The sequence below is a fragment of the Pistacia vera genome, unplaced genomic scaffold (assembly GCF_008641045.1).
Source record: "Pistacia vera cultivar Batoury unplaced genomic scaffold, PisVer_v2 Contig798, whole genome shotgun sequence".
NCBI classification, from domain to species: domain Eukaryota; kingdom Viridiplantae; phylum Streptophyta; class Magnoliopsida; order Sapindales; family Anacardiaceae; genus Pistacia; species Pistacia vera.
This window is the reverse complement of record NW_022196665.1, coordinates 174,458-185,576: the sequence shown is the minus strand read 5'-3', so window position 1 is coordinate 185,576 and position 11,119 is coordinate 174,458. Positions and strand designations below refer to the sequence as shown.

Below are 11,119 nucleotides of genomic sequence, written 5' to 3'. Positions count from 1 at the left end.
GTTATCTGTGCTACGGGAGAATTGACAATTTCACACTCAAGGTAAGGCGTAAGTATGTTTTCTCACCCGAAATGTTTAAAAAAACAATTTTCCACCTACCGTTAATATTTTCCCGTTAACTTTTTATTGAAGAAGGACATAATGGTAACTTTAGTTTATTTATATTTTTTATTAAAAAAATATAAAAAATTCCCTAACCCGTTTTATCTTTCTTCCCCACACCGCCCCAAAATCCTCTATGTCTCCCTCCCTTCAACCTCCCCACCTCCCCTTCCCCCCACACCATCGGTTCCTAAACTCACCCAATCTAACCTAATCTCACTCCCCTAGTCCTTACAGCCCTTGGAATTTGACAAGGACAAGTTGGAGATATTGAAAGAGACGGCGAAGCGTGCGGAGGTTTGTTGTTGGGCGGCGACAACTTTGCGAAGGAGGCAGACATCATTGAGGTCACTGGAGAGGGATCTCCATCGCCGATCTCCATCGCCTCTCTCCTCCATTCGGCCACACCTGGTAGGATGCGATTAAGGCCAAATCACACATACCAGAGTGCAACTAAGGCCGAATCGCACTTGGTTAGGTGCGATCAGTGGCGGATCCAATTAATGACTTGTGGGGACTTGAGTCCCCACTCAACTTTTGAAAAAAGTCCACATCTTTTATTTATTTAAATTTTACCCTTATAGAATTATGAGATTTTGGAAACAGCCCCCATGGTTAGTTTGGATTTTATTTTTGTAAAACCCTATTTTTAATCCTAGTATATATATTTCATATTTTTTATGATTTTTATTTTTATGCAAGAGTATCGGTTAGTTTTTAAAAGTTTTATTAGAAGTGAAAATGAAAGGAATAAAAACTGTTGGGTTTGCATTTAACTGAGGGAAGAAATCTGAGCATTTTTACATCACAGAGCTAATGTGGTGAGGTCATGGTGAGAATAAGAGAATCTTGGGTAGTTTTATAATTCAAAGAAGTTGTTTTATATATAAACTGGGTTGTTCGCAAAAAATAAAGAAAAAGAGAGAAAAACCCATAAAGAAGAAAGGAAGAAGAAGCAAAGGAAAAGGAAAAAGAGAAGAGAGGGAAGAATGGGTTTGGTCAGTTTTATCCATTAGATTTTTCTGCACTTGAGTTGATGGTACTTGAGAACCAGATTGAGATTTATGTTATTAACATACGTTCTTGTGATAAATTTGCTGAGTTATAAGGAATTTTTGATTTGGTTAAGAATTTAGTTTGGTTTAAAAAAGAAATTTTGCATGCGTTGGTGTATAAGCTTGTGAAAGTTGCATTGGTTTTATCAGTTGCNGTTGCTGCCCAAGCTCCCTTGCGAATGTAATGAAGCGGTGCTGGGACGCTAACCCTGACAAACGACCAGAGATGGATGAGGTTGTGTCCATGTTGGAGGCCATTGACACATCAAAGGGTGGAGGCATGATTCCTGTAGATCATCCTCAGGGTTGTTTCTGTTTTCGCAGATATAGAGGACCTTGAACTAGTTGCCCTTTAAATTTGAGCAAAGATGATATGTTTGAGATATGGACTGCAAGTTTCGAAATCCAAGCTGTATTTAATTCAATCAAAGGAATGGCACCTAAGAGCTGATGGTATACAAAACTTTGGAGGCTATAGACTAGGAGGAAATCCCTGATAGTTGTTTGTTCTGGATAATGCATTCTGTAAAGCTTCTCTTTCTTTCTTCTTGCCCTTTGTTTAAGAAAACAATTACAGCATGGATTGGCCGGACACACTCTCTGAGATTTGATAACCAATTAATATGATCATGAGCTTCATCTATCTTATTTGTGGTTAGTAAAATGCCCTTCTGAATATGATAAGCAATTTCTTGGGTGATGATATTTGGTCGTTTGACGTTTAGAATGGGGATCAATATTCTGTTTAAAATTTATCTAACAATTAAAATGATCAGCAATTTCTATGCAGTGAAACAAAATTCCATTTCCAATGTTTTGTTAAAAATAGCATTCATTAGTTGGAAGTGAGCCAAGAGAGTGCTTATAAAAGAAATGATGAAATTGTCACCATTTAAAGTTCAAAAGAATACATTGTCGATGTGAATGCTACAATTCTCTCACAAGTGAAAGATTACAGAATATTATTGAGCAAACAATAAACTAAAGTTTGAAACAAATAAAGAAACAGTCTTCAATGATGAACCTTAGTAGAAAGTGACTAATATTATCCAATACCGGTGACAAAACGGTCTAGCCAGCAATCTTGTAGCTTGGATTGACTAGATTTTCCAGGCCAGAAACTACTTGAATCGACTCTATAACATCACCAACCTTAAGATCAGCCAAAAAGTCCTCGTTTTCTGTCACATAACCAAACACTGCATACCGGCCATCCAAAATATTGGCATTACTGGGAGTTAATTCACTTTCTTTCAGTAGCCAGAACACCTGGCTTGAGGCAGAATTATTCTCAAACTCCTGAAAAGTATTAAATTCAGGCGATTTCTAATTAGCTTTCAAACTAATACTTGGATACGTATGGAAAAAAAGTATTAAAATTCAAATTCTCACCTCTCTGGCCATGGCCATTGTTCCAAATGCATTGAATGGAAGCTTAGTTTGAGCCTTGTAGAGACCAAGCTCCTGTCCAGACACAAGTCATATTGAATTTCAGAAAGGCAAAGCAAAAATAAATTCTCAAGGGAATTAGGAAAACTTCTAATTGTAGAAGACAAAAAAGGTGTTATGAAGACTGGTAGATGGTGAAACTTTTCAATGCCTTAACATATCCTCTCAGAAAGACAGCTAGCATTCCACAGTCAACACTTCTGAATTATAACAGAGTATAAGGCTTTGGCATAATATATTAATGCAGAAAGAATTGAGAGGCTTACTTCCAAGGTTTCTCCATAAAAGGGTGATTTCTCCCCATCCACCATGATTTCTAATGGTATTGTCCGGGTTTTTTCTGTACTAGGATCAATGAAACCCTCAGCAGGGCCTTCTGGATCTCCAGTTTGAACAACAAACCCATCCGCTGCAGCCAATACAAAAAAGGCATTTATTAGTGTTGTGGCCACATAAATGAAAATTAAAATTTGCATCTTCAGACAATTCATAGCTCACAGCAATTAGAAAATTGGTCAAGTCTACAGTGAGAGAAGTTGTTAAATAAAAGGCGAGCTACGATGGGCAAGACAATCATTCAGATGAATCCAATTACATGCATGGCATCTAAGTACAAGTTTAGCAACCAGGTTATTCATCAATCTTGATACCAAATTTCTCTGATTAAAAACATTACATGATGGGATGTTTATGGCAATTCATGTTAAAAACATTTTCTCTTCTGAAGGCAACAGAAAAATTTAACATGCTTTTTTATTAGCATAGAAAATAAATATCAACACTTCAACAGCAGAATCAAACTAACTTAATATAAACCCTTTACCTCTTTGGATTTCCATGCCATCATAGAAGTTCCTTTCTACTAAGTCCACAAAATTTCCAGCAGTTACCGGCGCATTGTAACCATCTAGAACTATCCGGAATACACACTCATCTAAATTAGGATTGTCCTTGACCTTGACCTTCATATCAACAGCAGCTCTCCCCTTTAATAGAGGCATACTTTGGTATTCTTCGGGCACTTCGTATGGGAAGCCATCCACCATATCCTCTTCAACACTGCAGAAACCCAATGCCCCAGGAAGATCTCAGCTGCAGTCAATGACAAGGTATATATGAGAGTTTATTCTAAGAGGATTCACTTCTATTAGTCCTCCCAACTTTTTTGTTCAAAATAGGATACAGTTCTTATGGAAGGAAGACATTGTCAATTTTCATTAGTAATCTAGTTTCATGGGACGGACCTCTACAACATGAACAATGTCAGCACAATATTTTTTACTGTACTAACGACTGCTTGGTACCGAAGGAGACTGGTGATTGGATTGAAGAAAACATAATGATCCTAGTTCATAACTTGTGAGTCAACTAATAAAGAAAGAGAATTCTAGATAAATTCCCCATCTTAGTCACAGAACCTCATATTTGACTGAAGTGCACAAGTTAATGCCCTTTCAAAGAAGGAAGAAAACCCTGGGGATAAAATCTGATTTATATTATCACCATAGATATTTAGCTTAACCTAAATATGAGCAATTTAGAACAAAATATGAGTTTTCAGCAACAATTTTTCTAATGTTTTTTTCAAGCCTCTATGTTATTGATGCAATAGAGTGATACTCACCCGCCAACATAATTAAGCAGCTCCTTCTGTTTAGGTGCAACAGCATCTCTATTCCTATCCTCCACAATCTGTTGTAACTCATCCATTCCAACTTCCAATTTGTCAAGTAGTTCAAGCCCATGCTCCTTCTTCGATTCAGCTAAACCCGTTACAATCAAACTCTTACCTTGTTTAAGTGCTCGTGATGCCTGCCTCACATTCTACACATTTCACACACAAAAATAAGCTTTTTTTTTAAGCCACAATTAATTATCCCAACTATAAAAATAAAAGTTGAAATGCTTACTCTCTCAACAGAATCAAGAGCTTTAACCCCAGCAACCTTAAGACTGTCTGTAATATCTTCAAGTGGTTTTTGTACTTCCCTCACAGCTTTATTGTTAATAGGCAAAGCGTATCTCAACAATGCACCCGGATCCTTAATTGGCGGACCAGAGATTAACACAGACAAATCAGGCAACGCCAAGTTATTTGCATTTACATTTACATTTACATTTGCATCAGCAAATGAAGGTGCTCCTGTAATCAATCCGACAGCTAAAGCTAAAGAAATAGCGCACTCCTTCAATTTCTGCTTAAAAAATGCAACTTAGTTATAGTCCTTACATAAAACTAAACAAGACCCATCTAATAAATCATGGAAAATGTACTTACCTGACATGGGTTACGATTAAAAGAACAAGTAGTCGGAGTAAAACGCTGAGTCAACCGATCATTATTGTTGGTGGCAGTGGTGTGAGTTGTTGCAAAACGAACACGGTTGTTGGGTAATTTCGGAGTGATTAAGTTACAGGAAATAATAGCTGCCATAATGAAATTTTGAAAGCTTGTTTCAAAGAGGTAGGAAAGGCATATGATTGATTTGAATTAGAATGAGAATGGGAATGAAATGGAAATGGAAATGTGAGGAGAGTTGAGAGGGAGATAATTGGTGATAAGATTTTGGTGACAAGGAAATAAATATAAGGATATGCTGCAAATAAAGAAGGGTCGTACTCACTTCAGTCCTCAGGCTTTGGATAAGATTACAGATTTTCGGATTTTAGAAACGTTATGGCTGCCGGCCCTTCATCAAAATCTTCAAGATCCGATTAAATATACTTTGGGCTAATCTCAAAAAACACCCTATATTTTTAAAAAGCACATTCATGTGCTAAGCGTGGGATATTATAAAACTGCCCTTGTCTTTTCATCAATTATCAAACACCACTGCTGATTTTAGTGGTTTCTCATTTTTTTTTTTTTTTTTCAGGCAGTAGTTGATAGCAATGTTCTGAAAATCGGATCGGACCGTTTCATCGGATCAGTTCGATTGAGAGCCGGCGGTATCTTCGGTCCAGTATCTTCTAAAAACTGACATTTTCAGTTAAATCGGATTGAGCCGCGGTTGGACTACCGGAATAGTGTCGAGTCGCGGTCCAATCGCAACTCAATCCTACTGGATTCCAGCATCGTTCGACGGAGAAAACACCACCATTCGACTTGACGACATCTCCACGATAAAACCCATCCATTTTCAGTGGCCATCGTCCAGCCTTCGTCGCTCGCCGTCCACCTAAAGTTCACGCGACTGTCGGACTTCGTTCTTGATTCTGACAATTTCCAGCGCCGATGGAACTCCCTAACACCACCATCAGATTCGCCAGAACCTATACATCAAAAGCCCCATGATTCCAACTTCGATTGGTCATCGATCGTCGTTGCCACCACCACTCACCAGTCTCTTCGCGTGATAGGGGTGTTTTAGAAAGATTTCAAACCTTAAGAGAGTATTATAGGGGTGTTTTTGATGAATTTCAAATATTTAGGGACTAAATTTTTTTTACAGAAAACGGTCCAACCGACCGATCCAATCGATCAAACCATTCAAACCGAAAAATAGACCTTTGAATGGGTCATAGTCCGGTCCGATTTTCGAAACATTGGTTGGTAGACAGAATTGTCATTTGTTAGAGGAAAAATATTATGCTGGAGTAAAAGAATTTTAAAACCCCCTAATATAGATGTTATTTCATTATTTAATAAAGAGTATATCGATCGTTTTGAATTTTGTTAACAATATAAAAAAGTTTATGCTTAATAATATTTTAACATTATAATTAGTATTATGAATCTATGATAATTTTACTATTACATAAAAAAATTTATGCTTAATATTAAGAAACCCAATTTTGAAATATAAAGAAAATAGAAAACACAAAACGATTTGAAGAAAAGAAGTGAAAGAATTGAACCAATAGCAAATCTGACGTTGAGAAGAGTGATAGTTTAAAGAAATCTGGTTCCACGCAATAACTGCTTGGAAGCAATTCCAGGCATCAAACTTATGGGAGCAAACGACATATTCCCACCCAAGGTTTAGCTAAAGCCTAAGTTAATACTCCTGGTTTCATTTATTCCAAATACCCACCCGTAAATTAACACAGTTAGTGACTGTTGGATTCTGACAGATGCTATCACTAAATTGCCCTTCACCCCATTTCAAACCACCATGGCACCACCCGAGCCAGCTAAACCACCACCACAATCCATTCCAAACCAACCCATCCCAAACCACTACCATAGCCATCCAAACTATACCCCATTCCAAATCCCACAGCCGGCCAAACCACCACCACCACATCCCATTCCAAACCACCCCATCCCAAAACCACCACAGCGTCCAAACCACCACCATAGTCAGCCAAATCACCCCATTCCAAACCCAATAGCAACCACCAAAAATCACATAATTTCAATAAGAAAAACAAAAAAACATAAAACAAAAAACAAAAGCAAAAACAAAAAACAAAATAGAAACCGTAGGGAGAGGGGGCTTAAATCGGTGTTGAAAGGTGAGAAATCAGGAACGGAAAGTATGGGGTTATTGGAGAGGGCTCTTTGATGAGTTAAATGGTGGGCTTGATTAAGATTTTGGTGATGGGGCTGCCGGAAAGAGGTTGGGGGAGTGCGACAGTTGAGCTGAAGGATGATGGTGAAAAGGGTAGTCAAGGTGGTCGGGAGGGTAGTGGGTTGGGATGGTGAGGCGCCGGGGAGGAGGAGGTGTAGAGGGAAAAAGAAGAAGAGGGGAGGAGGAGGCGGAGATAAGGAAGAAAGGGAAAGGGAAGAGGAAGAATATGGGAGGAGGAGGCGTACTGGGGAAAGAAATGGGAAGGGAAGAGGAAAATAAAAAGACCAATTTGCCCTTTTACTGTTAAAATAAAGGAAATGGTGTTAATTTAAGGGTGAGTATTTGGAATAAATGAAACCAAGAATATTAGCTTGGGCTTTCGCTCAACCTTGGGTGGTTATATGTTGTTTAGTCAACTTATGGCAACAAAAATAACGACATCTGTCGGATTGCTACTCTCACTAGAACTGAACTTCCTGTTTTCTTCATTTAATTTTCCATAGGGAAAGAGCTCCTCTTTCAAGCTCTCCATTTTTTTTTTTAATTATTTTTAAAGAGTAAACATTTCATTCTCCTCACTTATTTAAAAACTATTTTCAAATTAAAAAAAATATAGAAAACAACTTTTTTATCATTTTCCNCCGATTACAATGGGGACAACTCATTACGCTAAGGCTAAGGCTGGTCGGGGGGATCCTTCGAGCCAGAACCCCCTGCCTGGTCGGGTCCTTGAGCGGCCGCGGCAGCCTGGTCGTCCTCCTCGGCCATGATCCGCAAGGTCGCCTGCCAGCCTTCCGGGAGGTCGGACATGTCCAAGTCTGGATTCCTTGCTCGCAAGGAGTAAATAGCCCCGATTGCCCAGTCTGCGGCCTTTTCCTCCATCTCCTCTAACTGATTCTGCATTTCTTCAATCAGAGAAGCGACTCTTTCCCAACTCTCCTGGAGTTCGGCCTCAAGAGCTCGCCTTTCATGTTCGAAGGCCTCCCTATCTTCTTCAGCTCGCTGAGCCCATGCGAAGGTCACCTGGATCTCCTGGTCCTTCTCTCCGACCTCCTTAGAGAGCCTGGCGGTTGTCCTTTGAAGTTCCTTGACTTCCTCCGCACGTCGATCGAGCTCCGTCTTTTGGAAGTCCACTGTTCGTAAAGCAGCGTCCTTTTGGTTTAGATACCTGTTCGCCGCTTCGAACGCTTGAGTTCTTTCCGCTTCAACGGACTCCAAGCTCTGCTTCAGCTTTGCGACCTCTTCCTGCAGGTCGCTTGTCCCCTTGGCGGCCCCCAGCCGCGTCTTTTCCATGGACATCCTCATCGCGAGCAACGCCTGCGAGCAAGATATGAATTAGAAATAAACCAGAATAAAATTTCAAGTACAGCTCATTTACCTTGCTCAGATGCTGGAATGACGTGGTCATCAGGTCGTCGCCCGTGTTGGCAAATTCGTCGTACGACTCCGATAGCTCGCACTCGAGCAGGCCATAAACTATTGGCTGCAGGTATTCGGGCAGACTCCCCAATGAGTCTAGAACCGGCGCGTCCTTCGCCTTGCCAACAGCGACCGCCTCGCCCAAGGGCTCCTTGCCCGACCTCCTGGGTTCCTGGCGCGACCTCAGAGGCTGTTCCTCAGATTCGGTCTCTGACTCTTCGGGCTGAATCTGCTTCCTCTTCTTTGACCTCTGGGCCGGAGCCTTCCTCTTTGGGCGAGCAGTTGGCGCCTGAGCGGCCTGTTCCGTCCTGGTCGCTTCTTGCACAGGACGGGGCTGGGAAGCCGGGACTGTTCGCACCGGCTGTGCCGGGATAGGACGAGCAGCTTCGGCCGCCCTCTCTCTCCTCGATCGAGGGAAGACAAATGGTGCTCGGCGGGGCTGCCCGGACTCCTTTGGGGGCATGGTTTCTGCATTTAAGTTCGTTAGTAAGCAAACTTATTCTACGACCAGAAAGGAACCGGTATAACTTACCTTCTGGGGGTTCTAACGACGCCTTGTCGCTGAAAAAACCGTACTTCCGCAAGTTCGCGGTTGTCACAAGCTTCCTCGCGTCCCGGCTCTCCTCGTCCAGTACTCCGAAAGATACAAGCCTGTCTGGGTCGGCGAGTAACGCTTGCTCGGTCGTTCTATTAACTGCAAAAGAAAACAGGTCGTTATTATGGGTCAGGCGAGCAGATAATGAACCCAGCGAAAGAAAACCTACTTGGATCCTGAAAACGGCAGTAGCCGTTGTAAAAGAAAAAGAAGAACTTTGTCTCGTAGGCCCCCGCATTGCTGAGATAGCTGTGTATCCCCGCAGCAATGGTAGGTCACCGAGACAAATAGTACGAGTCCTTGTCCCTACTCTTCTTAAGATAGTAGGCGACGCCGAGCTCCACCGCCGTTGGCTCTCCCAAGCTGCTCTCGCAGCACGCGATGTACATCGCGACAGTGATGACGTACGCGTTTGGCGTCAGCTGCATCGGTGCGATCCCGAAATGATCCAGGACCGACCTGATGAAAAGATGGAAGGGAATCCTCCCTCCACCCTTGAAGATCTCTTTAGAGATCGCGGCAAGGCCATCTGCTTTGTGCCGCGACGGCCTAGTGTGGTCGAGGAACACCTCCGCGCGGATGTCAAATTGCCTCTTTATTCTATTATATTCCTCGGTGGTGAGAACCGAGTAGACATCGAGGGCTGCNACTCTGCCATCAGAAGCTACCTGGAGAGGTTCGACAATACTCTCCAGACGGTCAACCAGAGGTTGGACCGTTTGGACCAAGGCATGTCATCTACGATAGCTGGAGCGGTACAACCGCCAAAGACGCCTGCAGGTTGCGCGAAATCGCGACAAAGGGCGATAGCCCGTGCCGCGAGCACTGCAGCGCGTAAGCGCAAGGGTAAGCAAGTGGCAAAAAGTAAGCCTACGGGCTCCTAAGGGCCAACGAATACAAAAGGCGCCCCGAGCAGGGTGTCGCCAAAGCTGAGACTCGGTGAAAAAGTGAATTCTGAGCTATCCCATGCCACGTCGCAGGCAAACCCAAGCAAAAATACTGGGCGCGATGATTCCGATCACCACCAGCAGAGCGATCCTGATCGTTATGCGGGTGGCCTCCACACCTCGCAGGGCGGTTCGTACCACCGCGAGGGTCATGAAAGTGCCCCACGCAATCCATCGCCTTCACACGCCTCTAGTCAGCGTGTGTCAAGTGCGGCTGGAAATACCAGCCGAGGCGAGGAGGAATCCGACCTCCGAACTCTCCTGAATCGCAATCGAGAAGGCCGGGCTTGCACGAGTGAAAGTAATCCCCAATTGGCTCCGTTACTACAAATTGAGGAGCTGCAGCGAGCTCTGGACAGGTTAAGGGAGCAGCAAAACGAACAGGCGCAGGTCGCCTCTGCATCCCCTTTCTCTCTCGAGGTGCTAGCTGCCCCACTTCCACCAGGGTTCAGGATCCCAGATATGCGGCCGTTCGATGGAAACCATGATCCACAAGATCATTTATATGAGTTCAACCACCTGATGGAGTTCCACTAGGTTTCGGACCTAGCAAAATGCCGTTGTTTGGCCGTGACGCTGACTTCCCACGCCAAACGGTGGTTAAGGTCGCTCCCAGCGGGATCGATCAGTTCGTGGCCTCAGATGAGCACGACATTCCTACGGCATTTCCAAGCCAATCAGAAATTTTCAATGCCTTTGAGCTACCTCAGCAACATAAGGCAAGAAAGAGACGAATCCCTGCAATCTTACATTGATCGCTTCCACAGGGAACTCAACAAGGTGGCTCATGCTCCAGAAGAGTCCATCCGAACTCTTATAATAGCTGGAGTTCGCCCGCAAACCGACCTGTGGAAGGAACTGCAAGCTGAGGACGGTATTTCCCTCACCAGATTCTACAACCTGGCAGAAAAGTATCTCTGAATAGAGAATTCGCTAGCGGCACTCCGCCATCGCGATCACGGCACTTCCAACAGTACGCCTGGTCAGGGAGATAATAGGCGAGCTAATCGCAAAGGAGACACTGACGATCAGCGAAAA

The 11,119-nt window shown here is 43.0% G+C and overlaps 1 protein-coding gene across 1 annotated transcript; it reads right to left on the bottom strand.

Moving 5' to 3' along the window:
* Positions 1-2,048: 2,048 nt before the first annotated feature.
* Positions 2,049-5,244, bottom strand: LOC116117083 (peptidyl-prolyl cis-trans isomerase CYP38, chloroplastic-like). The gene is made up of 7 exons (XM_031403113.1): positions 4,885-5,244; positions 4,517-4,801; positions 4,231-4,430; positions 3,430-3,665; positions 2,873-3,015; positions 2,550-2,621; positions 2,049-2,456 (listed from the first exon to the last, which is right to left on the bottom strand). Exons 1-7 carry the CDS (start codon positions 5,038-5,040, stop codon positions 2,229-2,231), a joined length of 1,320 nt encoding a protein of 439 aa, XP_031258973.1. The 5' UTR covers positions 5,041-5,244; the 3' UTR covers positions 2,049-2,228.
* Between the last annotated feature and the right edge of the window lie 5,875 nt (positions 5,245-11,119).